The sequence below is a fragment of the Eretmochelys imbricata genome, chromosome 7 (genome assembly GCF_965152235.1).
Source record: "Eretmochelys imbricata isolate rEreImb1 chromosome 7, rEreImb1.hap1, whole genome shotgun sequence".
NCBI classification, from domain to species: domain Eukaryota; kingdom Metazoa; phylum Chordata; order Testudines; family Cheloniidae; genus Eretmochelys; species Eretmochelys imbricata.
The window spans coordinates 1,635,127-1,660,265 of NC_135578.1; the positions used below are offsets into that span (position 1 = coordinate 1,635,127).

Sequence of the window (25,139 nt, forward strand, 5' to 3'; positions counted from 1 at the left end):
ATTTCAGTAACAAATAGGCCTTATTTTCTCTATCAACCCCTAGTTCTCCTAAGACCTCTTTTAGAAACAAACAAACAGAGAGCAAGACCCAAAGAGCCATCTTGGGCCGTGTGAATTCTGCAGAACTACTCACTCCCATGTTTTATCTAACCTGCTCTTGAAGAGCTACAGTGATTTACTCATCTGTAGAGGTTATTCATGTACATTAACTGCCACGCCATATGAAGGCTTATATGTAAGTGCCAGAGACATCTTGGCTCACTGTAAAACAGCAGCAGGAGGTATGGGGTTACGGTTTAAAACACTAAGTCTGCACAAAATGTTAGTGTGAGGCTGGCCAGGCAATGAGTAAGGTGACCCTAGAATGGAGTGGTGCAGACTGAAGTAGCCAGTTACTTACATGTCTGGATGAGGTGGGTTGAACTCGTGCTTCCACTAGCAACTGGGCAGAATTGGACTTGTGCCTGGAAGGGTGAATTTAAGAATTAAACGCGTGCACCAAAATGCATTTTGATTTTACAAGAACCATTTTGCCACTAATGAAGAGTAGCTTCTGGTTGAACTGGAGTGGAGTTGCAGAAGATACTTGATCAAGGAAAGTCTAAGTCCATTCTTCATGGAGGCCCCTGATGCAGCAAAGTGAACTCTTGCTAATAAAACCCTCCTTTTCTGGACATAACTAGCATAAGTTGCCAACTTTCTACTAGCACAAAACCAGAGGCCCTGCCCCCACTCACTCCATTGCCCCTCCCTCTGTCCTTCGCTCTTCCCACCCTCACTCACTCGCTCATTTTCACCAGGCTGGTTCAGGGGGTTGGGGTGCAGGAAGGGGTGAGGGCTCTGGAGTGGGGTCAGAAATGAGGAGTACAGGAGGTGGGAGGGGGTTCTGGGCTGAGGCAATGGGTTGGGATGCGAGAGGGCATGAGGGGTCTGACTGGGGGTGCGGGCTCTGGGGTGGGGCCAAGGATGAGGGGTTTGGGTTGCAGGAGGGGGCTCCGGGCTGGGGGGGGTGGAGCCGAGGTGTCCAGAGTATAGAAGGGGGCTCAAGGCTGAGGCAGGGGGTTGGGGTGCAGGAGGGAGTACGGGCTCTGTGCCTGGGACCAGAAATTAGGGGGTCAGGGTGCGGGAAGGGGGTTCTGGGCTGGGGGTGGTGTGCGGGGGGGTCGGGTGGGTGAGGGCTCCGGCTGGGGTGCAGGCTCTGGGATGGGACTGGGGATGAGAGGTTTGGCGTGCAGGAGGGTGCTCTGGGCTGGTACCGAGGGGTTTGGAGGGCGGGAGGGGGATCAGGGCTGGGGCAAGGGGGTTGGGGCGCGGGAAGGGGTGAAGGGTGCAGGCTCCAGGTGGCGCTTACCTCAAGTGGTTCCTGGAAGCAACGGCACGTCCCCCCTTCGGCTCCTATGCAGAGGCGTGGCCAGGCAGCTCTGTGCATTGCCCCATTTACAGGCGCTGTCCCTGCAGCTCCCATTGGCCGCGGTTCTCAGCCAATGGGATCTGTGGAACCGGGGCTTGGGGTGGGGGCAGCACATGGAGCCCCTGGCTGCCCCTACGTGTAGGAGCTGGAGGGGGGACATGCCAATGCTTCCGGGAGCCATGCAGAGCCACTGCCTTAGCCCAGATTTTTAACGGCCCGGTCAGCAATGCTGACCGGAGCTGCCAAGGTCCCTTTTTGACAGGTATTCCGGTCAAAAACCGGGCAACCCTAAACTAGCACTGTTCAAAAAATAGTGACTATGGTTAACAGGGTGGATAAAAATTGTTTTTAATAAAAAACTGGACCTATCTGTGAGTTTTTTAAGGTTACATTAAATACAGTTTTATTTAAAAAAAAACCTATTTAAAATTAAATTTGAAATTAAATAGGCCTTTACTTAATAAAAAGAAAATAATTTAAATTTTAAAAATATTAAGCGTGACATGTTTGCTACAGAAATTTTAAAGAAAGTCAAACTATTGAACTGGTGGAAGTCACCGGTTAAGCACCTTGGAACCACAGTTTAAGCACTAACCCAACTTTTAACAGCAGTTCCTTCTGTTGGTGTAGAGAGAATATTTTCTTCATTTCAGTTTATTCAACTAGTTCAGTTCAGTGACTAGTTGATTCAAAGCTAAGAAACTAATGGCAAGCTGAAAAGAAGGAAAGCTTGTTTTCCTGTTCAAATCGCTGAATAAAAAAAACAGGTATAAGGTGGTGAGGTTTACTAATTCTAAAATCCTGAAGAAAATGGTGCCCAGAAACAATCAGTTCAATTCACTAACTATAGATATTATTTCCTTTAATAAATCAGTCGTAAATGAAAAACCTGTTTTGATAAACTTTTTTCTTATGTATGCAGCACATTTTAGGTAATTTTATTTAACTATTTTTTTTAAAATGCTGGTATGGTGCATTTGTAATTGAATTCCCATCCAAAAAGCTTGACAAAAATCAAAAGTAAAAAATTAGTTTAAATAAGAAATGCATCATTTACCATAATAAAAATGCAAAAATTAAGAATCTCACTAAGAAAGAAGCTAAATTGCTTAAATAAATCTCAGATTCATAGATTCAAAGATCAAAAGGGACCACTGTGGTTAGCCAGCGTGACCTCCTGCATAGCACAGGTTATAGAACTTCCCAGAAATAATTCCTAGAGCAGATATTTTAGAAAAATATCCAATCTGGATTTAAAAATTGCCAGTGTATCCTCCTGATTAGCAAAAAGAAGCACAAATTAGTGTAAAGGTTGTATTTAGTTGCAAATCATCACATTTTAACGGTTAACAACTAGTGAGAACCAACTTTTTAGGAAAATAACAGAAGTACACATGCAAAATGAGCTTAAAATCCATTATTTAAATGACCATTTCCCACTTTCTGATTTAAATCACTTTGACTTAAATCAGCCCAGCGTGATGTTTAATCCAAATGTGAACTAGATTTCCCGTATATTCTTAGGATAGACCAACAGGATTTTCCTAATCTAAATCCCCTTTCAGCAAAGGCTGCTGACATTTCGCACTTCAGTTTGGACAGTTTGGTCTCGCTTTGATTCCAATACATTATCTAGCTAAGTATTTATGCAATTGTATCAGAGCCCCCCACCCCCTAAGAACACCAAATAAGAAATAAGCAGCATTAGAAGTAACCACATGTTGTTGTTCGGGGTTTCCAACACTGCAGAGGAAGGTTTTCACCATGGATGTACGCATCACTGAATTAAATCTAAGTCATTTCTATTCACTGTGGGATAGGTAAACCCCCTCTTCTTCTCACTCCACAACTTTTAGGGATTTAAATTAGGAGCCACCACTGAATTTATAACAAGTGCAGCTCAGGAAGGAAAATGGAAGTTTGACATTAGCTTGAGCACCAGATGCACTAAGAAACAATCTGTAATGTTGCAATTTTAAAAATAAAGCCCCTCCCCAATGTACTCCTGTTCCAGATCTGACCACTTACATTGCAGAAGAGCAGTGGCTCCCATGCAGAAATCCCACCTTCTGGAGCTAGTTTCTACCAGGGGTCGGCAACCTGTGGCACATGGCTGCCAGCCGGAGTCCCGGCTGCCGCCCCCGCTCAGCCGACTGCCGGCCTGGGTGAACAGAACCCCAGGCCGGCAGCGGGCTGAGTGGGGCCGGCGGCCGGGACCCTGGCTGGCAGGAGCTGGCGGACGGAACCCCAGACTGGCAGCAGGCTGAGCTGCTCAGCCCGCCTCCGGTCTGGGATTCTGTCCGCCGGTGTAGTGTATTAAATTTCTCCCCGTAGGAATGTGCTGCTTGCAGAGCACCACGACTGGCAGCCGTAAGTAGTACACTGTAAGTAACACATTCCTACGGGGAGAAATTTAATACACTACACCGGGGTAGGGAAGGCTGTGCCTCCCCAAACAGCCGGCCCACTTCCCGCCCCCTGACTGCCCCCCTTATAACCCCTGACCTATCCAAACCCCCCCCGCTCCTTGTCCCCTGACCACCCCCTCCCAGGACCCCCACTCCCTGACTGCCCCCCTCAGAACCCTCCACCCCATCCAACCCCCTCTGCTCCTTGTCTCCTGACTGCCCGCTCCTGGGACCCCCCACCCCATCTGCCCCCCAAACCTCCCCCCATCCAAGCCCCCCTTCTCCCTGTCCCCTGACTGCCCCAACCCATATCCACACCACTGACAGGCCCCCTGGGACTCCCACATCTACCCAACCACCCCTGTTCCCCGTCCCCTTACCATGCCACTCAGAGCGCCAGGACTGGCAGCCATAAGTAGTACACCATAAGTAGCACATTCCTATGGGGAGCAATTTAATACACTACACCCGTCACCACTCAGCCGGCTGATGTTCTGGAGTTCTCAAAATATGTTCTCTCACCCCTTTTCAAAAATTACACTACAATTAGCTTAAAAAGTTGAAAACTTAAAAACTTTATACATTTTTTAACGATTACTGTAATATACAAATAATGTTAATAAATACATAGGTTTGATGAAACAAAGTAGTTGTACTTATGTGCCTGTTCTTAATTTGGGTTTCTGATGATTTACCTTCTAAAAAAAAAATCTTGCATGTCTCGCAGCCCCAGAAAGGGCATCTCGCACCCCCAGGGGGTGCGTGCAGCCCAGGTTAAGAACCACTGCACTAAACTGATAAGATCTGCATTTTAATTGAATTTTAAATGAAGCTTCTTAAACATTTTAAAAACCTTGTTTACTTTACATACAACAATAGTTTAGTTACGTAATGTAGACTTATAGAGTGAGACCTTTTAAAAATGTTAAAATGTATTAGCGGCACGCGAAACCTTAAATTAGAGTGAATAAATGAAGACTCGGCACACCGCTTCTGAAACGTTGCCGACCCCTGTTCTAGACTCTTTGGGGACCAGCTATGTGCCATGGGAAGCTTGCTTGCTTGCTCAGTCAATGTGCACTACACATCAGATAAAGAGTCATGACCCATGGCCATTCAGGAAACTGCATTTCCCCCACCCTCTCTGGAAGGGGTTGATTGCTAACAGGGACTTGTGGGGCAGAGTCACTCTTACTATTTCTGGACCAGCCAGAAGGAGATGCAAAGAGGCACTGGCCGCTGGCATGTGCTTCTCAGATGGGTTTGGACAGAATTTACACTCTGCCTTTGCAGCTTGTTGATCTGCTATAAGAATTGTTCAGTACTATGTGAGTCGCTACTGAGTCAGGATCCCACTTCCCAATATCCTGACTCAACATCCTTTCAGTGCTCTCCAGAAAAATTACCAATTGTATCCAGAAGGAGCAAAAAGCTTTAATTCGAAAGCATGACTGCCTTGTAAGCCGTCACTAGTTCAGTACTTGTCTATGGCCAGGGATCAGATTCTTCTTTCAGTGGAAAAACTTACTAGAAACAGGGTTAAGAAAACTGAGGAGATTCTAAAGGAAATTTTCCCTTTATTATAATCAACTACTGCTGCAGCTTTCTCAATATTCAAATTTAAAGCAAAATGCATTTGCAGTGCTTAATCCCTTAAAGAGATGGGAGCCCTCCAGGACAAACAAACACCATCTCTCTCCCTTTATTCCACCTACATTAGCTGGTCAGCTATGGGAATCCACTTATCAAAATGCAGCCTTCCTCTTCACTCCCGGGGTACAGTATGCAGCCTCCCTGATGGCCCAACCATTCTCTTATGTAGATATCAGTGGGAAACATCCTGGTACGTTCATATTTGCAAAACAGTGAGAGTGAAAAGTGACTAGCATGGGATACATACAAGTTAGTCACACTTACCTTTCCAAAATCTCTGAGACTTGCCAGTGGAAACTAACTAATACAAGCTTAGCAACTGCATGAGACACCTGAAAAAGAGGAAAAAAGAATCAAGAGGCATATTTCCAGAGCCCCCCTTGTACACCTAGGAGTACGCACGCACACACACAACACCCCATAATGCAGGTCACAGTTCAGACTTTTCTGTGCTAGTGGTCTGGGCTGGAAATGAATCCTATGAAATTTGTTTCTCAAACCATTTCACATAGTTCATATTTTCACCCACTGTCAGGGGTCAGGGCCAAAAGAAACCTACAGTAAAACATGCCAATGCCTGCCACTATTTGCACCCAGAACCTGCAGGCCATTAATTTTCTAGCTCAAGCTTTAAAGAAGGGTCCCAGTTGAAACATATCCCCTCAATAAAAGGATAAACAATGCCATGGGTGGGGAACGGAGCTACACATACAGCTGTACCTAAAGTAACCACTGTTCCAACTGATGCAATTTCATGCAGCCAAGTGAGAGAAACTCAAAACCTGACTGTTGCTTCCCCTGACTAGGCATAAAAAGGGTGGGACTCAAGAGAGAAGAGGCAGGGGCCAGGTCATAATTAAGGTTAAGATTTTGTCATGGTTATTTTTAGTAAAAGTCACGGACAGGTCGCGGGCAATAAACAAAAATTCACAGGAGCCCATGACCTGTCTGTGACTTTTACTAAAAATAAGTGGTAGTGCGGGGGAGGAATGACAGCTGGAGCCCCATGGGGCGGGGACTGACAGCCCGAGTCCTGCCACAGGGGGCAAGAGAACTGACAGCCTGAACCCCACCACCACGGCGGGGGCAGGGGCACACAGCTGCAGCCCAGGCTCCAGCCGTGGGCACTGGCAACTGAAATCGAAGACGTCACAGAGGCCTGGTAAAGTCAGGGAACCAGTGACCTCCATGACTAAAGCGTATCTTTAGTCATAATAGAGCACACAAAGCCATGTGACTTGTGCATGAGCAAACAGACACCCCTTAATAAGCAGGGCGGAGAAGAGGTGCCCAGCTGCACATGGGGGCAGGGGATGTGGTAAGAAAGAAAAGGAAACATTTAGCTTTCCTGCCACGGGACTAGAGACTGTACAACTTCCAGTGATGGGTTGATGCACTGCAAGGGGTCTGGGGCAGAGGCTGGAATTAAATAATTTTTAACTGGTCTGAGCAAGGTAGCCCTGTGTAATTTTACAGAAAGGCTAAATGAAAGATATTTCCAGGTAACACCAAGAAGAGGAAGCAAGTTAGAGGTTTCAAATCTTACACTGTTTATCTTGGTTCAGTATTAATAGGAGCATAAAAGTGTGATGGGGCTGTAGGGTAAAGCTGGGGTCTGAACCACATAACAATACAGGTACTGAACACTTGCTTTTAAAATGCAAGGCTGTGAATTAGAGAGTCACATATGGAGATTCAGATATATTAAGGGCCAACACCTTGGAGGCAGCTCAGGAGAATGGGCATGGTTAGAAGGATCAGCCTTTAGGACAAGGCTGACAGCCCCAATGCTATGTTTGTCCTCAAAACACATTGCAGCAGGGGAAGCTAAAGTGCAAGCACCACATGCTGAAGGAGTGGGGGCACAGTGCCTCAGCCCAACAGGCAGGAAGCTACTCTAGATGAGCAGCAGTTTCCATGGCAGAGTTACAGAACAATTTGCAAGACACTATAAATTGCTGGGCAAAGTTAAGTTTCTCACGTATTGAAAAGAGGTAATGCAATAAACATGATCAATTTCTGCATACAGACATGGAGACCTTTGTTTCACCCCCCTGGAGTAGCATATGATATAGAGTTCTGCAGATGTTGTGGTTTGTTGATCTCCAATATATAAAGCCCAATTATCAAAAATCTTCACATATTCTGATGTCCAGATTAATCAAGTTGGGTGGTATGATTTACAGTCCTCTGGTTCTTGTCTTTTTTCAGGGTAAGAATCACTCATCATATTGACGTGTCCTGAAAAGTTTATCTTGCCCAAGAGAACGCTCCGACATCTGAAGGCTCGGATAAAGGAACCCTCTGGGCGCTCTATTCCTTCTTAACAGCTGCAGAGCGTAGAGTTAATTGGCTGTGTCCTCAGCTCATTTTGCTAGACAAGTCACCTTATTTTCCAGCAGTTGCAGCCTGGCCCCCACCTACGTAATCTTGTTCAATATCTTCATCAGTGATTTAGATAATGGCACAGAGAGTATGCTTATAAAGTGTGTGGACAATACCACACTAGGAGGGGTTGCAAGTCCTTTGGAGGAGGATGGGATTAAATGCAAAATGGTCTGGACAAACTGGAAAAATGATCTGAAGCAAACACGATGACAGTCAATAAGGACAAATGCAAAGTTCTCCATTTAGCAAGGAACAGTCAGTGGCACACATCCAAAATGGGAAATGACTGCCTAGGAAGGAGGACTGCGGAAAGGGATCTGGGGGTCATAGTGGATCACAGGCTAAATATGAGTGATCCATGTAACGCTGTTGCAAAAAAAGCAAATATCATTCTGGGATGTATTAGCAGGAGTGTTGTAAGCAGGACACAAGAAGTAATTCTTCCGCTCTACTCTGCGCTGATTAGGCCTTAACTGGAGTATTGTGTCCAGTTCTGGGCACCACATTTCAGGAAAGATGTGGACAAATTGGAGAAAGTCCAGAAAAGAGAAACAAAAATGATTAAAGGTCTAGAAAACGTGACCTACGAGGGAAGATTGAAAAAATTGGGTTTGTTTAGTCTGGAGAAAAGAAGACAGAGAGGACATTATAACATAGAAGGTCATTACAAGGAGCAGGGAGAAAAATTGTTATCTTTAACCTCTGAGGAAAGGACAAGAAGCAATGGGCTTAAATTGCAGCAAGGGAGGTTTAGGTTGGACATTAGGAAAAACTTCCTGGCAGGTTAAGCACTGGAATACATTGCCTAGGGAGGTTGTGGAATCTCCATCACTGGAGATTTTTAAGAGCAGGTTAGACAAAACGTCTGTCCAGGATGATCTAGATAATACTTAGTCCAGCCTTGAGTTCTGGGGCCTGGACTAGAAGACCTCTCAAGGTCCCTTCCAATCCTACGATTCTATGTGAGAGACATCTGTGTCTGAAATTTTTCAACCATTGCTACCTGGCCTTGAGAGTGGTCCACCCAGGTAGAAATTTGATCCTAAAGCTTAAAGAATGTTTCATGTTTGAGAACTTAGAATCCTTAATGGTGATTAGTTTGGTGGTGTAGCTGTGCAGCACCCTCATCCTGAATGTCTCTTCCAGGACTGACTTGCTTTTCTGGAGCTCTATTTTCATTGTAGATTTTGCAGAGACCTGATAGAGTTTTAAATAGAATTCCTAGGGACATTTTTAGACTAAGCTCGAACTGGTCAGCAGAAAAATCCATTTTTTCCAACACAGATTTTGAGACGTGCTGGCTGGGAGCCCGTAAGGGTGCAGCTTGACCCCATGCTCATTACATGACCACTTAAGGAGAGAGTACATTAGGGAAGAGTCGGAATCAACACATCCTGTGATTTTAAGTCAAGTTGACAACGTCCTGCAAAATCAGGGTTGTGTTTGGAAGTGCCTGGCCAGAGAAGAGAACTAACCTAGTAGGAAGGAGAAAGGAGAAAAAGAAACATTTAAACTGTCTGAGCTCACTACTGCTGCGGCTGGGAATCTCTCCAGGGAGAGCCCAGGAAGGAAGTCCTCTCCCCCCAGTAGAGCCAACACTTGGTTTTAACTAATAAAAGTTTTTTTCTAAGCCACAGAGGTAAGAAAATAATTCTGAGAAATGTTCCTTTTAATCCTAGAACAGGACTTTCCAGTGGCTGCGATTTTGGATTGTCTCATCAAGAGAAGGTAATTGGTGATCAAGATAAATTACTGCTAGATCAAACCCTTACAGACTTACAGCAATACCCCGGCATGGTCAAAGCAACCCACAAAGAGCAAGAGCCTCTGCAACCACCATGGCTGATGAACAATGAAGGCAGAGTAGATGAGGTCAATTTAGACAACTCCAGCCTTCCAAACCGTACCACCACAGGAAATACAGCAACTCCCAAGATTAGATCCCAGTTAGGCAACACTGTACTTTGCTGAAAACTTCTAAACATGCATGACCTTCATATACTAACTAGAATGAAACATATCTAAGTAAAAATTTAACCTGAAAAGGGAAAAATAAGTCTTTTGTGCTTCTTTATCATTCATAAAGAAGACCCAGGATATTTTTTATTAGAGACTGAAACCTGGGCAAATGAAAGGCATTTTTCATCATACTGTTTAAAAAAATGTAAACACCTACTTAACTCAGACTTCTGACATACTGGGTAGAAAATTTTGAAAGTTCTAAGCATTCAGAGTATTGCTTAGAATTAGACTTACATTTCAGCCTCTCCCTCTGCTACAGATTGTGAGCTATAGAAGAAGTAGGAGAAATGCAGTTCAGACTCATGAGCTGTAGCCTTGGTATCATGGAACAGTCTTGACAGCCAGCATAGCACAACTATGTCTAAATGACAGGGTTTTAATCTCCAACCATCACCTCGCCACAGGCGTGCAGACACCCAATGTCAGCCCACAAGATTAGAAACCTATTTACAAGGCAGAGTGCAGTTAAGGACTGATAAATACTACAAGTGCTGCTAAGCAGGACTTGCAGGTGGTTTCAGTCCACAACATAGTTTGCTGCGCACTGAATAAAGAGGATCTCATGTTAAGTCTTAACTCCTTGTTCTCTGTACTTCATCATTTTACATTAGCCTTAATCTACCTGCTCTCACGTGTACAAAGCACAGACATTTCAGCTGCCAAGTGGGATCACCAGAGCTTTTGTTAGGGAAACGCAAAGTGCAGTATTTCTCAGACCGCAAGTTATTTTTCCAGGGGAGACAATGCAAGCCCAATGAAAATAAGTTCTAACCAAGACATTACACAGAAGGGTTGTGTTAGCTGTTACTGAGTTGTGCTCATTCAAGCCGTACCCTGTGCCCCAGCAGGACAGCCAACTCCAGTTAAAAGCACCATCACACTCGAGTTAAGGATGTGCTTGGTCACGACTTGAGTTCTCTGCAGTAAAGACAAACCCATCTTCTGCCCCATTTCACCATTTCTCTCTGCTAGAGGATCCCAGGTGTGTTTTTAAGAAACACAACTGAAGGAGAGAAAAGAAATTGCTCATATGAAGGCCATCACTTCAGGGTACAGAGAATAGCAATCTCAGCTGAATTATTGAATTTGACAGCCATAGCATGTGAATTTGGCAATGTATTTTAACTGCCTCACACAGCTTCTGTGCTCTTCTGGTCCAGCTATAAGATGGCAATGTGAAACTCAGATTTGCGGAAAGACTGTTTAGACATTTCCATAGTGCTGTCTCTTCCCTCCACCGTCCACCAAGATCAGACTCAGCAACAGCTGTGAGCTGCCATGTTCGCTCAGGCAGATCCAGTCAGGCTGCAAGTTTTAGGTGATGCATGAATCAGAGAAAAGAAAAGGAGTGGGATTTAATCAACCCACACAGCTGTAGTTAGTTTTTCCATCAAACTGGAAATAGCAACAAGCTGCAGGCTTGGGCAGTGAGGAATAAAACTGATTTTCTTCAAATAATCCTGTGAAACTACTAAATTTGCAAGTCCTGGGCTTTCCTGCCAGCTCTATGATCTTTCCAGCCAAAGATCCACTCCAGACATTCTGGTACATTGCATTTTGAGGTAATTGTTTAAGGAGTTTTGTTTTATTTTGGCTCAAAATTTTTTTTGAGCAGATACTGCACATTGAATACCACAAATTTACAAGCCTTATATGAAAGGAATAATCCTTATCCCATTGAAGTTGAGTATATTATTGGTACTATCCGGATTTTACACATTTGCTAGATAATAGTACAGTTTCAGTGTAACATACAGAACTCCGCTCTGTTGCATGGAAGCAGTAATAGCAACAGCTAAGGGAACAAAGTTTCAGAAGATATTATTTGTACTACAGTAGAACTTAAGGACCCCAATCAGGGACTGATGTCCCCTTGTGCTAGGTACTAAAGATTAAACAACAAGCAGGGTCTATCTAGGTTAATGGAGCATACATGCTTATCATCATATGATGAGTGCATTCATATACTTGGTCAGACATGTACCATGTGATAAGGAGTCTCTTCAGTTGGGTAGCTAACTTCAGTAAGAGTTAGGCCAAGCCAAACTCCACATAGAAAGTGCCATGTGACTTGTAAGGAACTGAGGGCTCTAAGTGGGAGGAAACAGCCCAAGAGGTTTCTAAGTATGGGTCCACTATACCTTACACTGCAAAGAGAAAACAGACATTCAAGACTGGAAGCTAACCTGGACAAGCAAGAATGCTGTCCAAAGAAATAGGTGACCAGAGCAGTCAATTCACAACTGAATCAAATTCCCATTAAGAAATATCAGTATCTGTTGTAAGTGTGAGGATGACAGTAGAATACGTGCTTTAGTGGCCATAGTCACAGTACAGCCCAGCCACCATCAAAAAATTGTTCTAGAAGGCATCAGAGAGGGAATCCAAAAGAATAAGACAAACGGAAGTGCGAGGCTCACTGCACTACTGGGCCCTCATGCAATGCTATCCTGGGAAATGAATGAACCACAGAATCTAGTTCTCTGAAGCAAAGAACACAGATGGATGTGAGCCAGGTCAACAGCACTAACAGCAGATCTGTTCAAAAGGCCGTAGCAAAACTGCTTCCCCAGGCTAATGAAGAACAGAGGTGGCTCAGAAAACAGTCTCCCAGGAGTGAGAGCCAGGTGCACAGCTTCCGAACCTTGGATTATCTCCAACATTGTATTTCCTCAAAAGGGTCTTTAATTTACCCTTCAAACTTTCCTCTTAGGGGGCAAACACTGCCTAAGTACTAAACCACTTTAGTCCTTGAAGAGAAAGGTGGCACTGAGTCTAGGAAGGGTTCCTGACCACAGCACAGATCTTACAACAACTGCTCTATAGGCAGTCTTGGAATAAAAGAGCTGGGGAATCACTAGTCTCCCTAAGGAAAAAGGGGGATCATCATAAAAAACCTAGAGTGATAGCAAGAAGTGTGAAAAACCCTCACACAAAGGAATGGGCTGTTACCCATAAGTATAATACAACTTATGAAGAAATCATGTTAAAGGGAAACTGCTATAGATTTGTTAAGACTTTTGAGATCAAGGACATTATTACAAAAGCAGTCTAAACGAGAATTTCTAACAGTTCTCAGAAACATCAGCTACTGTTTCAGTATCTCAAAACCATGACTAGTAGTGGATCTCTCAGTGGGGGCGGGGGAAGATCAACATTTAATCATATTATGTTGTTTTCTTAACGGCAGCTATCCAATGTCCCCCATCTTCATGCTTGCTAATGGGACATGAATTTTCTTCAACCTAATATGCCTCATAAAGATGACAAATAAGGGGACAGGAGAGTCTACATGTTAGATACACATGAAAGATGAGATCCTAAGAATCCTAAGAAATGGACAACTCTTGTTCTACAGGGTACCAGTGACAAAACATGAAGGCAGCAGAGTTAAAGTTTAAAATGTCACATGGAGTGGACATTTAGAGAACAGCAAGGAAAGCGCAGCTTCCTGTTCGATAGTTGTTATATTTCTGACACTCAGCTAAACATTTTTAGTGACTTTTGTGACTAGATGAAGCTGTTAGAAATCTTAAACATTACAATGGTATCCTTTAAATACTCCCTGAAATAAGCTATACCAAGCCAATGAATGCCAAGAACTGTACTGACAGGTACCCAAATACAAATCAGGTACAGCCTCTAGAGCAGTTTGGTCAATATCTCATACTGCACAATATAGGTGCAGATTTCTTAAGGCATAACACAAAAACCCATATATTCTCAGCTTGCCGAAAACAGTGCAATGTTAAGTGATGCTAGCAACTAATTAATGTCAGATGTGTCTAACAAGAGTGGGTCCATTCAGATTTAGAGGGTGCTAAACTAGACATGCTCAGCAAAGCTAGGATTCTGTTACTGCTCAGATTGTTGTTCATATCTGGCATGTCCAAAAGATCGGAAGTCACATCCTGAGTACGAACAGGTACAGCAACTCAAATGCTGAAGGAAAAACTGATTCTCATTGACTAAAGCAAGAAGGACCCTTCATCTCATGAGCAACAAATTTCCGAGTCTTTGGGATGCATCCAAGAAGACTGCTCTTAGCACACAAGCAAAGGAAGAGAATAGGAACTATTGAACTGTCTCAGATCTGTGAAATGTCTCCCAGTAGATACATCACAAATGAGTTTGTGTATATGGTGGATCAAGTTGGGAAGAGGTAGCTGGGCTGTTCATGCAGGGAAAGAAGGTTAAATTAATGTCTTGCTACAGCTGCATCAGCAAAGCAATCTATTTGATTAAGAGCATAAGACCCCAAGTTTCAAAATGAATGTCTTTACTGCCCCACCCCAATGCCATTCCCACTTGGTGGGTGACAGGTAACTAAAAGCTTTACTAGATTAAAACAAATGTATCACGTGAGCTCACTCAGCTTTAACATGGGAGATGTAGCCTGCGCACGGGGTTGACTACTCCATTCCAGCCCAAGCAGAGGTTGCTCAAAGCACAAGGGAGTATTGCCCACTGGGACCTGTAGCCTTCTTGTGTCACACCACTTTATTAAATGGGCACAAGTTAATGAAAAGAAATCCTTCTCTGTTACGAGATTATTAAAACAATTTTAAAATAATATTTGCCCTTCAAGTGATTTGTTTGCTCTTTGCAGTTCAATCAGCTTGGAAGAAACAGACTATTTGGCTTCACTTTGTCTACACTGAGTTTCTACAATTTTCATGCAGTAGCCAAAAGCTGCAATGTTTGGTCTTTGAGCATATAGCCCATCAAGAATATATACTTGTCCTGAGGTCCAGAAGGAGGTGAGGGCAGACCAGCTGAAAGTCTCTGGGTGAAGACAAAAGGAGGACAAACCAGGAGTGACCAGTAGGGGTCTACTATAGACCAGGTAGGGGTCTACTATAGAGCACCAAATCAGGAGAAGGAGGAGCATTTTTAGCACAGCAGAAATACCCAAAACCCAAGATCTATTAGTAATGGGGGCTGTGGTGGGGCAGCTGCCCCACATAGGTAGATAGAGGATTAAAGCAACCCTCAGGCAGGCCGCACAAAACCCAACCAATGGAAAGAGGGCTTGCAGAGAGCCAATCAGAAGAAGGTTGGTTGGAGCAGCCAATCAGGGCTGGTGGGGCCATATAAGAAGGGCTGCTCAATAGAGCAGAGTCAATCTCTCCCTGGAGTGCAAGGGAAAAGGACTTAGAGGAGTACCTTAGATAGAGCAGTGTTGGGTGGAAGAGCAATAGGGTGCTCCAGCCTGAGGATCCTGATACAAAGCCTTCTCCCCCACTTGCCACAGAGGGGGTGGCCAGTATTCGGACTGCAGTTTACCCCTTGACGTGAGGGGCTACACTGACAGCTACAGTAGGCCACAGTGGCAAGTGGATGAACTAGAGACAGCTGGTTCCCCTGGAAGAGGGGAGAAAGTGCAGGGGGGCACAGCTGGAGGTCCATGCCTAGAAGAGGATGCCATGGGTCCGGGGAGTGACATGGGTTTTACAGGTGGAGCAGAAGTGATGGTGGCGAGACACCACTAGAGAAAGGCTTACTGGCAGCCAAGAGCTAATTCCCAGCATGGCCATCAGGAGGTGGTGAGTCGCACCCCATCACATGGACTTTCCCTACCCAGATATCTGTTGGAAAAGTAACACAGCAAAATAAAAAATGTCCAGTAACAATTTGTTTCAGAAAGTGGAGGATGTAACTAAGGGGATGGCAATTTTAGACTTGATTCTGACTAACAGGAAGGAACTGGTTGCAAATCTGAAGGCAACTTGGGTGAAAGTGATCAGGAAATGATACAGACAACAGAATAATGGATTTTAAAAAAGACTTAACTCAGAACTGCTATGTAAGGTCCCATGGGAAGAAAATCTAAGGGAAAAAGGAGTTAAGGGGATTTGTGGGCTTCTCAAAAAGATAATATTAAAGGCACAAGAGCAAACTATTCTGAGGTGAAGGAAAGATAGGAAGAATAGTAAGAGGTCAATATAGCTCCATCAGCTCTGTATTTACCTGACAAAGAGAGAGGACAAATAAATTGCAAAGCAAAAGTACAAAACAGCACAAGCATGTAGGGACAATATCAAAGTTACACCTCATAACAGCCATAAAAGACAATAACAAGAGGTTCTTTAAATATATTAGGAGCAAGTGATAGATTAAAAGAAGTGAAGGGCCAGTATTTAGAGGTGAAGGAGAGCTAATAACTGATTACAGCAAGAAGGCTGAGATGTTTAATGCCTATTTTGGCATCAGTCTATTTTGTATCAGTCTTCATTAAAAAGGTTAATAGTGACCAGATACTGAAAACAATTATTAACAAGGGGAAAGGTATGCAAGCCAAAATAGGAGAAGAACTGGTTAAAGAATATCTAGATAAGTAGATGTATTCAAGTCAGTAGTGCCTGATGATATTCATCTGTGGTCTTGTCTACACTACTGCTTAAGTTGATGTAAATTGTGTCACTTGGGGGTGCAAAAAAGTCACTCCCGAGTGACGTCACTTACATCAACTTAGCGTGGTGTAGACACCGCAGTATGTCAGCAGGAGACACTCTCCCATCAACAGCTTCCGCCTCTCATTGAGGTGGAATAATTACATCAACATCAGAGTGCTCTCCCATTGACTTGAGTCTTCACCAGATCTGCTCAACAGATGTCACTACATCAATTGCACCAGTGCTGATTTTGTTCCATAGCAAAGACGAGGCACTCCTTTGCTTGTGTGCTAAGAGCAGTCTTCTTGGATGCATCCCAAAGACTCGGAAATTTGTTGCTCATGAGATGAAGGGTCCTTCTTGCTTTAGTCAATGAGAATCAATTTTTCCTTCAGCATTTGAGTTGCTGTACCTGTTCGTACTCAGGATGTGACTTCCGATCTTTTGGACATGCCGGATATGAACAACAATCTGAGCGGTAACAGAATCCTAGCTTTGCTGAGCATGTCTAATTTAGCACCCTCTAAATCTGAATGGACCCACTCTTTTGTTAGACACATCTGACATTAATTAGTTGCTAGCAGCACTTAACATTGCACTGTTTTTGGCAAGCTGAGAATATATAGGGTTTTGTGTTATGCCTTAAGAAATTTGCACCTATATTGTGCAGTATGAGATTTGACCAAACTGCTCTAGAGGCTGTACCTGATTTGTATTTGGGTACCTATTAGTACAGTTCTTGGCATTCATTGGCTTGGTATAGCGAACTTCGGGAACTAGCTGAAGCAATGCTGGAACCATTAGTGTACATCTTTGAGAACTCATGGAAGAGAGGTGAGGTTCCGGAGGACTGGAAAAGGCAAACATAGTACTTATCTTCAAAAAGGGAAACAAACAAAGAGGACCTAGGCCATTATGGACCAGTCAACTTAACTTCAGTACCTGGAAAGATAACCGAACAAATTATTAATGAATTTGTAAGCTCCTAGAGGATAATAGGGTTATAAGGAATAGCCAGTATGGATTTGTCAGGAATAAATAATGCCAAGCCAACGTAATTTCATTCCCAGACAAGGTTACTGGCCTAAGGGATAGGAGACGAGCTGCACGTGACATATCTTGATTTTAGTATGGCTTTTGCTATAGCTCATGTCACATGGGACAAACTATGGAAATGTGGTTAGTAAAATGTGAGAGCATAACTGTTTGAAAGATTGTACTCAAAGAGTAGCTAAACAATGGCTCATTGTCAGACTGGAAGGACACATCTACCGAGGCCTGGCAAGGGTCCGTCCTGGGTCCAGTAATATTAAGTATTTTCAGTAGTGACTTGGATAATGGAGTGGAGAATATGCTTATAAAATCTGCGAATGACACCAAGCTGGGAGGGGCTGCTAGGTCTTTGGGGGGCAGGATTAGAATTCAAAATGACCTTGACAAATTGAAGAGAATTGGCCTGAGACCCTGCGTTTTTTTGCCTTCCTCTACAGTGTATGGCACTGATCAATTGATGGTTTGAACTAAAGTAAACGATGGATTACCTGTAATTTAAAAATCTTTAGATCAAGATTTGAGGACTTCAGTAACTCATATTAAAGCATATACAGGAGGGAGTGGTTGAGGTTCTGTAGCCTGTGATGTGCGGGAGTTCAGACTAGACTATGATTATCCCTTCTGGCCTTAAAGTCTATGATTTTAAAGATGAGGGCAACTGTAGTCTTCACGGTTTTAATACAAACTCGATGCTGTCCTCAGGTCTTTGTAAAAACAACCCTTGGTGTGTTGTGGCAAAGTAAGGATCCACTCACATTTTAAACCTGAAGGTCTAATGTTTTCATTCATTTGATTCAATGGACACGTCACTTACCCCTTTTAAGGGGGTACATTATGAGTCACCCAGGCATGAAGCAAAACAGCCTTTTCTAAATGTTTACTGTGTCACTTAAAAATGACAGTGACTGGAAGCCAGATCCAAGTGCAGGTCAATTCCTCCCATTTGCCCCCTCCTTCTGTCCACTTTATTCTTTCTAGAACATTTACATTCTAGCTCAGTTTCCCCTGTCCTTTACAGATTCTAGATAATGTGACCAAGAGCCAGCTAGCTATGGTAGGGGAGAATGGAATATTAAATAGCTTGAAGCTATAGATGGTTAGTGGGCATCAAGATCCAATAAAGGTGTGGGTGGCAGGTTAGTGACTATGCTGTATTGCTATCACAACATTAGACAACTTTTGTGAAGTGTGATTGTTTCTCTCCAGCTTCCCATGGCCAAGGGTCCACATCACAATATGACACCATTACATCTGACACTACATGGCAGACCTGTTGATGGCTTTAGCTGAGGTGTCAAGGTCTGAAAGCATCATATAGAGGTAAGATGAGAATTCAGTCTCTAAGTTGCCACTCCACGATGGGAAGGAAGCACATTGGTAGTGCAGTACAAGAACATTTGCATTGCTACTGGCCTGTAACATACTACCAGCTACACAAAAGGGATAATATAGTCTCTCTTGAACACTACTTAATGTCAACGGGCTGACTTACGGAAGTGGAAATCTTCTCCAATGAGGAATTAGTCATTAGTATAACAGCAGACAAGCTCACCATCCTTAATCAAATTGCTTGTCAATGCAATGATAGGGCTGGTGCAGGAGATCTGAGCTATCTTTAAGTCTGATTACTCTCTCTCAAACTGGCAGAGTATTTGTTTTGGACTTTATGCTCTTAGCATCGTTTGCTTCTTGCCAGTCACTTTCTGAACAAACATAAGTACAGCTATTTATATTGTGTCTGTGATGTCTTTTCATACTTGTTTCTCTTCCCTTTGCCTCGTTTGTTGTTTTAGAACTCTCCAATATTAATGAAAGAAGTTTAGCTCTGAAAATTCACACAAAATAAAGGTTCTGTAAATAGCTTTTATGATCAACCCCCAGACCCAGTATGCAGTAGTCTGTAAAGCCCTGAGTCAGCTCAGAACTACTAATCTTAAACACCACACTCATCAAGTAGTGATCCTACTCCAATTTTTGATCAATATTTGCCTTTTCAGTCATACAGCCTTAAGTGGACACCTGATGAATGCAGAAACATTTGCTCACCTTTAATGTGGAGGCCAAGCTGACCATGTGCTCGTTCAAGGTGCTCTCTGACTCCTTGTAAGTCAGGCAGGTAAACTGATATTCTTCTGGATCAAAAGCATCTGCTCCCTGCTGCTCCACATCGTTAGCTACCCCAATATAATAATCCTCAATATCCCCAGGATCCTCATCCTCTTCCTCCTCCTCGCAGTTAGGGTCATAATCCTCTTCATTGCTGTCAGAGCCCTGGCTGTTCATGTCCACAGACATCTTAGTGCCCTGCCAAACTGCAGACCAGGAAAGCAACCACAGCTTCTCCTTCTCCGCCACACTTTATCACTCCTTTGAATTCATCTGACTTCTGTCTCCTAAGCGGGGAAGGAAAAAAAAATTTTTTTCTTGTGCCTAAGAAATTGTAACAGAATATTTCAATACCACACAGATGATAAAACAGTAAGAAAAGCACTGACCTGATGCTGAGCTAGAGAGCAACAGTCTATCATGAAGGTCCCTGACTAGAGATCAGCTTTGACTTCTGCACCTGCAAAACCTGGGCATGTCTCCCTAGTGTGGTTCTCAACCAGGGCTTACTGAACAGTTTCCTAGTTCTCCTCCCAGGTCTTAAAGATGTTTTGTCTTCCCCTCTCTCTCTCTCTGCACTAAGCACAGGGCTGGGGGTGAAGGAGCAGGCTGGGGGTTGGGGTGTAGGGTCTGGCCAGGTGCTAGAATGAGGGAGGGGGCTCAGGGTTGGGGCAGGAGGTTTAGGTGTGAAGTGCTTACCTGGGCAGCTCCCATTTGGTGCAAGGGGTGCAGGTGGGAATGTGGGGTGGGGGTGCAGGAGCTCCCGTTTGGTGCTCAGGGTGGGGGTGGGAATGTGGGGGGTGCAAGAGTCAGGGCATGGGGTGTAGGGGGCTGGGTATGTGTGGTGGGTGCAGAGGTTACGGCAGAGGGCTGGGTGTGGGTGGGTAGGGATCAGGGCAGAGGGCTGGGGGTGTGGGCTAGGGTCGTGTGGGTGCTCCCAGCCCCCTGCCCAGAGCAGCTCAGGGCAGGTGGCCGGAGGGGATATGCCCTGATTCCACCCCCCTTCCCCAAGGCCCCATTCCCACCTCTTCCCAGGAGAAGCGAGGGGTCTGCAGCTCCGCTTCTCTCTCCCCCTCCCTCACAAAGGCTATCAGCTGATCGGGGGCAGGACAGGAGAGGAGGAAGGGCAGGAACCCAGCACGCTGGGGGAAGAGGTGGGGGAGGGGGAACTTGCCTGCCCTGCAGCAGCAGCGGGCAAAACCAAGCTTCTTCACCTTGCCCCAGCAGGCGGGCGGGGGGGTGGGGGGGGCGGGCCAGGGCGGGCAGGATTTTTAATGGCACGCTGCTGCCTGCCGGGGTCCCAGCAGCCAGCCCCACTCAGCCCGGTGCCGGCCTGGGTTCAACAGCAGGCTGAGCTGGGCTGGTGCCTGGGACCTGGAGGCAGCAGCATGCCATTAAAAATCAGCTCGCATGCCATCTTTGGCACACGTGCAATAGATTGCCGACCCCTGCTCTAGAGCGTAGAATTTAACTGGCAGCTCAGAATGAGGGTGGGGAGAGAATCCCAGAGCTCTGAGCTGCACCCAAAGCAGTGGCTCAGAAAGGCATGAGCTCCTCAGTATGTTCTCATAATTGGAATCTGGCACATGCCTTAGTTTACACTTGGCTGGGGTCCTATATCCAAAGAGGAGAAAACTACAGAAATTAGTCCATTTTCTTGACATTCTCAGTAAAAATTAATGTTTAGCTACTAAAATTACACAAGGATCAACATAGCTAAATTATGCTTAACGTTTTCATTGCTGTTGGTAAAGTAGTCAATTTGATCTTAGTTACCTGTCTTGCACAACTTCTACTCAAGTCACCAATATAATGACCACAACGTATTAGTTATAAAGGGGTCATCAGACAGCAGAAGCTGATACTCATAACTGAAGGATGCATCTCTGTAATAAAATCACAAGCTAGGATCTAACCAAGTTAATTTGGTCTCAAGAGGGTCTATATTAAATACAAATGAAAAAAAGAGCTGGACTACACTGATGTGACTGAGTTTTACATGCAAAAGATAAAAAAATGTTGAAGTTACACTTCCCAAGGGAAGCATAAATTGGGCCCCTTGCATATGTGGTATTTTGAATTGCTGTTTATGTTGTTAACTTTAATCTTTTAATATATATGTGGCAAGTTACTGTTGCCGCGAGAACCAGAACTTTGAATTTCCTGACTTTAGTGCATGGACAATCTCAACCAAAGCACTTCATTATTTTCCCCCACTCTATTTGTTTCCTGATTTAAACACATTTGTTAGGTACTCTAAGTCATTCAGGAGTAGACTTAATGTATAATTAATCTGAGGCACTGCCATCATTTCAGCAGATTTAAACCTCCTCCAATAGGAGAGGATGAGGGTTAGAATCTAATCACATTAGCCTGCTGAATTCCGTTCTCCATACCCATAACGTACCTCATGATTTCTTGACTTATCTTCAATGTGTGTCACATCCACATATTTTTTAATATCCTTCAGTTTCCTCTACAACCAAAGGATTAGAGGGTTGGGACTATGGAGAGAACATTTAAGTTGTGGTACAAGTTTATTTTGCCAAATTATGTGGAACTCTGAGTAATAGTCTTCAGTGAGTGATATTCCCATACCATAACATTGATACTAAAGCAATGAACACTATAGAAATGTCAATAAAACACATGAGTTAGTCAACCTGCCACAGACAAATATTCACCTTTTCTGCCAGATGCAAAAGACACCAAATCCAAGTAACTAAGTTACATCATTGAGAAATCATCCATATAACAGATTCTAAAAGCAGGTTCTTCCAATGTCATATGAAACCCCTTAGATACAAAAGAGTTCTCAGGCTTCCCCAAATGGAAACTTTCAGAAATGAAGGGAGGGAAACAAATGGGCTTCTAAGGAAAATATTTGGAAAAGCTGATCTATTTGGTAAGCGTGTTTTACGTGCAGCTAATGTCTCTCTTGTTGGGTTTCCACTGTGGGCTCTCCAAAGATTCCTCAATACTATATTTCATAGTCAGTGCTGAGTTCTGCTTTTGCCAAGTCCAAAGCAAATATACACACGCACACACACACGTGTGTGTGTGTATATATATATATACACACACACACACACACACACACTCGTTTGCTTTGAGCCTCTCTGAGAAAAGGTTAATCACAGATTAATGCCAGAAGGGACCATTATGATAATCTGATCCCCTGCAACAACACAAGCCATAGAACCTCACCCAGTAATTCTTGCATAGAGCCCGTATCTTTGGTTTGAGCAATGCACATCTGTCTAAAAGATATGCTAGAACCACCCGAGGGTAGTCCTCAATAATCTAATGATTATGCCAGTTTTATCTAGCCAATCTCATAGATCCCTCAGGACAGACAGATATTACTAGTTAGGAAAGCCTTCAATCCTACCCAAGGCATCATGCTCATCCTGTGGAGAAAGACAAGCTACATTTATGTTATGGTCCATTTAGTCCTTCAGCGTACAGGGGGGTTTGCACTGATGCAGTGGAATGTTTTGGGAGTAGACTAAGGGCCTTATGTAATAACTAAACAGTTGTGTTCCACTCGGGGGAGAATGCAAGGCTTTTAGGAGCGGTGACATTTCTGCCCTTGTGGGACATTTGCCTATGCAACTTCCCTGATTTGCATTCACAACTGCAGCAGCTGCATGTACAAATCAAGAACATAATAATATGTCTGAGTGATTTGACACTGGACCCGATATAGATTCGGGAATTCACACCACTTAAAGCCATTTCAAACTAAGACAATCATACATCAGTTCACTTCCATTAAATTTTCTACTTAAGGACTTCAAACTTAAAAAAAAAAAAAAGAGGCCTTGCATTTTGCAGATTCTGAACCTGTCATGGACCAAAACACTTACATCAAGCAGATAGCATCCAGCCAGTAGGCCAAGAATATGCCACTCCTGTCACAAAACCATGAGAAAGGATTCCCCTCCAGCATGCCTGCTGAAGTTAGAGTGCCACATTTGGAGGACAGAAATTATTATCAAATTAAACAGAATCCTTTCAGACCTAATTTCATTTAACAGCACTACAACAGACATGCATGAAAAGCCTACAGCAAGTTGCACTTGAAGTTTGCCCATTTTCAAGTTACTCTACATAATGGTACACAGCAGCCAATTTTATCTGAGAATCCCATTAAAGCTCTTCTTAAGAATCAGTGTATACTGTGCTCCTCACTATGTCCCTTGGACTATCACTACCATCTAGCACACAGGTGGGGAAAGGCTATATTCCCATAGTCCCACCACCAGGACCCCTACACTAAGGGCCACGTACCAAACGCCCCTTGAAGTAGAAGGGCAAGAAAGGTTTTTGGTGCTCTGAAGGCTCCTGGTTGATATTAATAGGTCCCAACCACAGCATATGCAGATTGGGATGATACAGGGTAGGTACCTTCTCCCAAAGGCTAGAATGACTCAGTCAACTGGGAGCCCATCCCGTCACCGAGGCTAACACTCAGGGAGAATGAAGTCTCCCCATGAGGGCCAGGTAAAGATAGATCCATTGTATATGAGGGGGTGGAAGTGCCCTGCGACCAATAGTAGCCTTGCCCACCAAAATTTGGCTCTAGTGGTGGGGACCTAGCTCCCAAGAAGGGGGACACCGCACAGCCCGCCCCCATCCTGGGCACAGGTTCGGGGGGGAAGCAGTCCCCAGGGAGGGGGGCACTGCACAACCCCCCCCAGAGTTGCACAGCCAGGCTCAGGGAGGTAAAAGCAGCCCCCAAAGAGGGGGGCACCACAAAAGTCCGCCTTGTACCACAGCTGAGCTGGGGGGGAGAAGCAGCCCTCAGGAAGGGGGCACCACACAGCCCCCTCCTCCCCGTGGTACAGCTGGGCTGGGGGAGAAGGAGCCCCCAGGGAGGTGGGCACCACACAACTCCCCCCATTCCACAGCCAGGCCGGGGGAGAGCCGCCCCCCGCTCCGTGCCGGGCTCCAGGGGAGCGCGGGGACAGGGCCCAGGCCCTACCCGCTCCAGCCACGTCCCGCTTGCGCCCGCGGGAGGGAGCAGCCCGGCGCCCTGCCCGTCTCCTCAGCGCTGTCCCGGCGTAAACAAGGCCCGGCTTCCCTCCGACCTACCGGGGCTGCGGGGCGAAGGCCGCGGCAGGCTCGGGCCCAGGTACGGGGCAGGCCGCGGGGTGCCGGGACCACCGGGAAGAGGGGGGGCCGCTTCCCCCCGGGCTCCTCCTGCCGGGCCGCTACTGCCTGCGCACCGGAAGTTCTGGCGTCCAGCCAGACGTCATTTCCGCCGGCGCGTGGGACGCGGGGAAGCCGGCTATTCGGAGGAGGTGACGCGACCAGGGCATGGTCCGAACCATTCGGGGGGCGGGGGCGGGGGCGGCGGCGGGGAGGGGGAGGTTCCGCTCGCCTCCCCGCCGGCCATGCGGGACCCCCAGTAGCACGCGTCGATGGCGGGGGCCGCCCCCTGCGGCTGGGGCGCGGTGCCGGAGCCAGCGCGGCGGGGCCGGGCCGGGGGGGAGGCTCGGCCCCAGGCGTGCCCGGGTCGCGCTGCCCTCGGCCCCGGGGGCCCGGCCACACCTTGGCTCTCCTCCCCTTGGCTGCCCCGGCCCGCGGGTCTGACGCGGGCGGGGTCCGCAGGGCTGCCCAGAGCCCCGGCCCCGCTGCCATCGCCCCTGGGCCACTCAGCGCTGCTGGCTCCAGGGGCGGAACGGCGGGGTACCCCGC

General features: G+C 45.4%; 1 protein-coding gene across 2 annotated transcripts in view; it reads right to left on the reverse strand.

Moving 5' to 3' along the window:
- The window catches only part of ARIH2 (ariadne RBR E3 ubiquitin protein ligase 2), a 48,148-nt gene extending 23,484 nt beyond the window's left edge, over positions 1-24,664 (reverse strand). The window contains exons 1-4 of one of the 2 annotated variants that reach the window (XM_077821115.1): positions 24,534-24,664; positions 19,377-19,723; positions 5,737-5,804; positions 401-464 (exon numbers count right to left, since the gene is read on the reverse strand). In XM_077821115.1, coding sequence (XP_077677241.1) covers positions 401-464; positions 5,737-5,804; positions 19,377-19,625 — 381 coding nt within the window. In that variant the 5' untranslated portion in view covers positions 19,626-19,723; positions 24,534-24,664. Of the gene's footprint in view, positions 1-400; positions 465-5,736; positions 5,805-10,116; positions 10,225-19,376; positions 19,724-24,533 lie in introns of those variants that run through there. The other variant, XM_077821116.1, reaches the window with a different exon arrangement.
- Between the last annotated feature and the right edge of the window lie 475 nt (positions 24,665-25,139).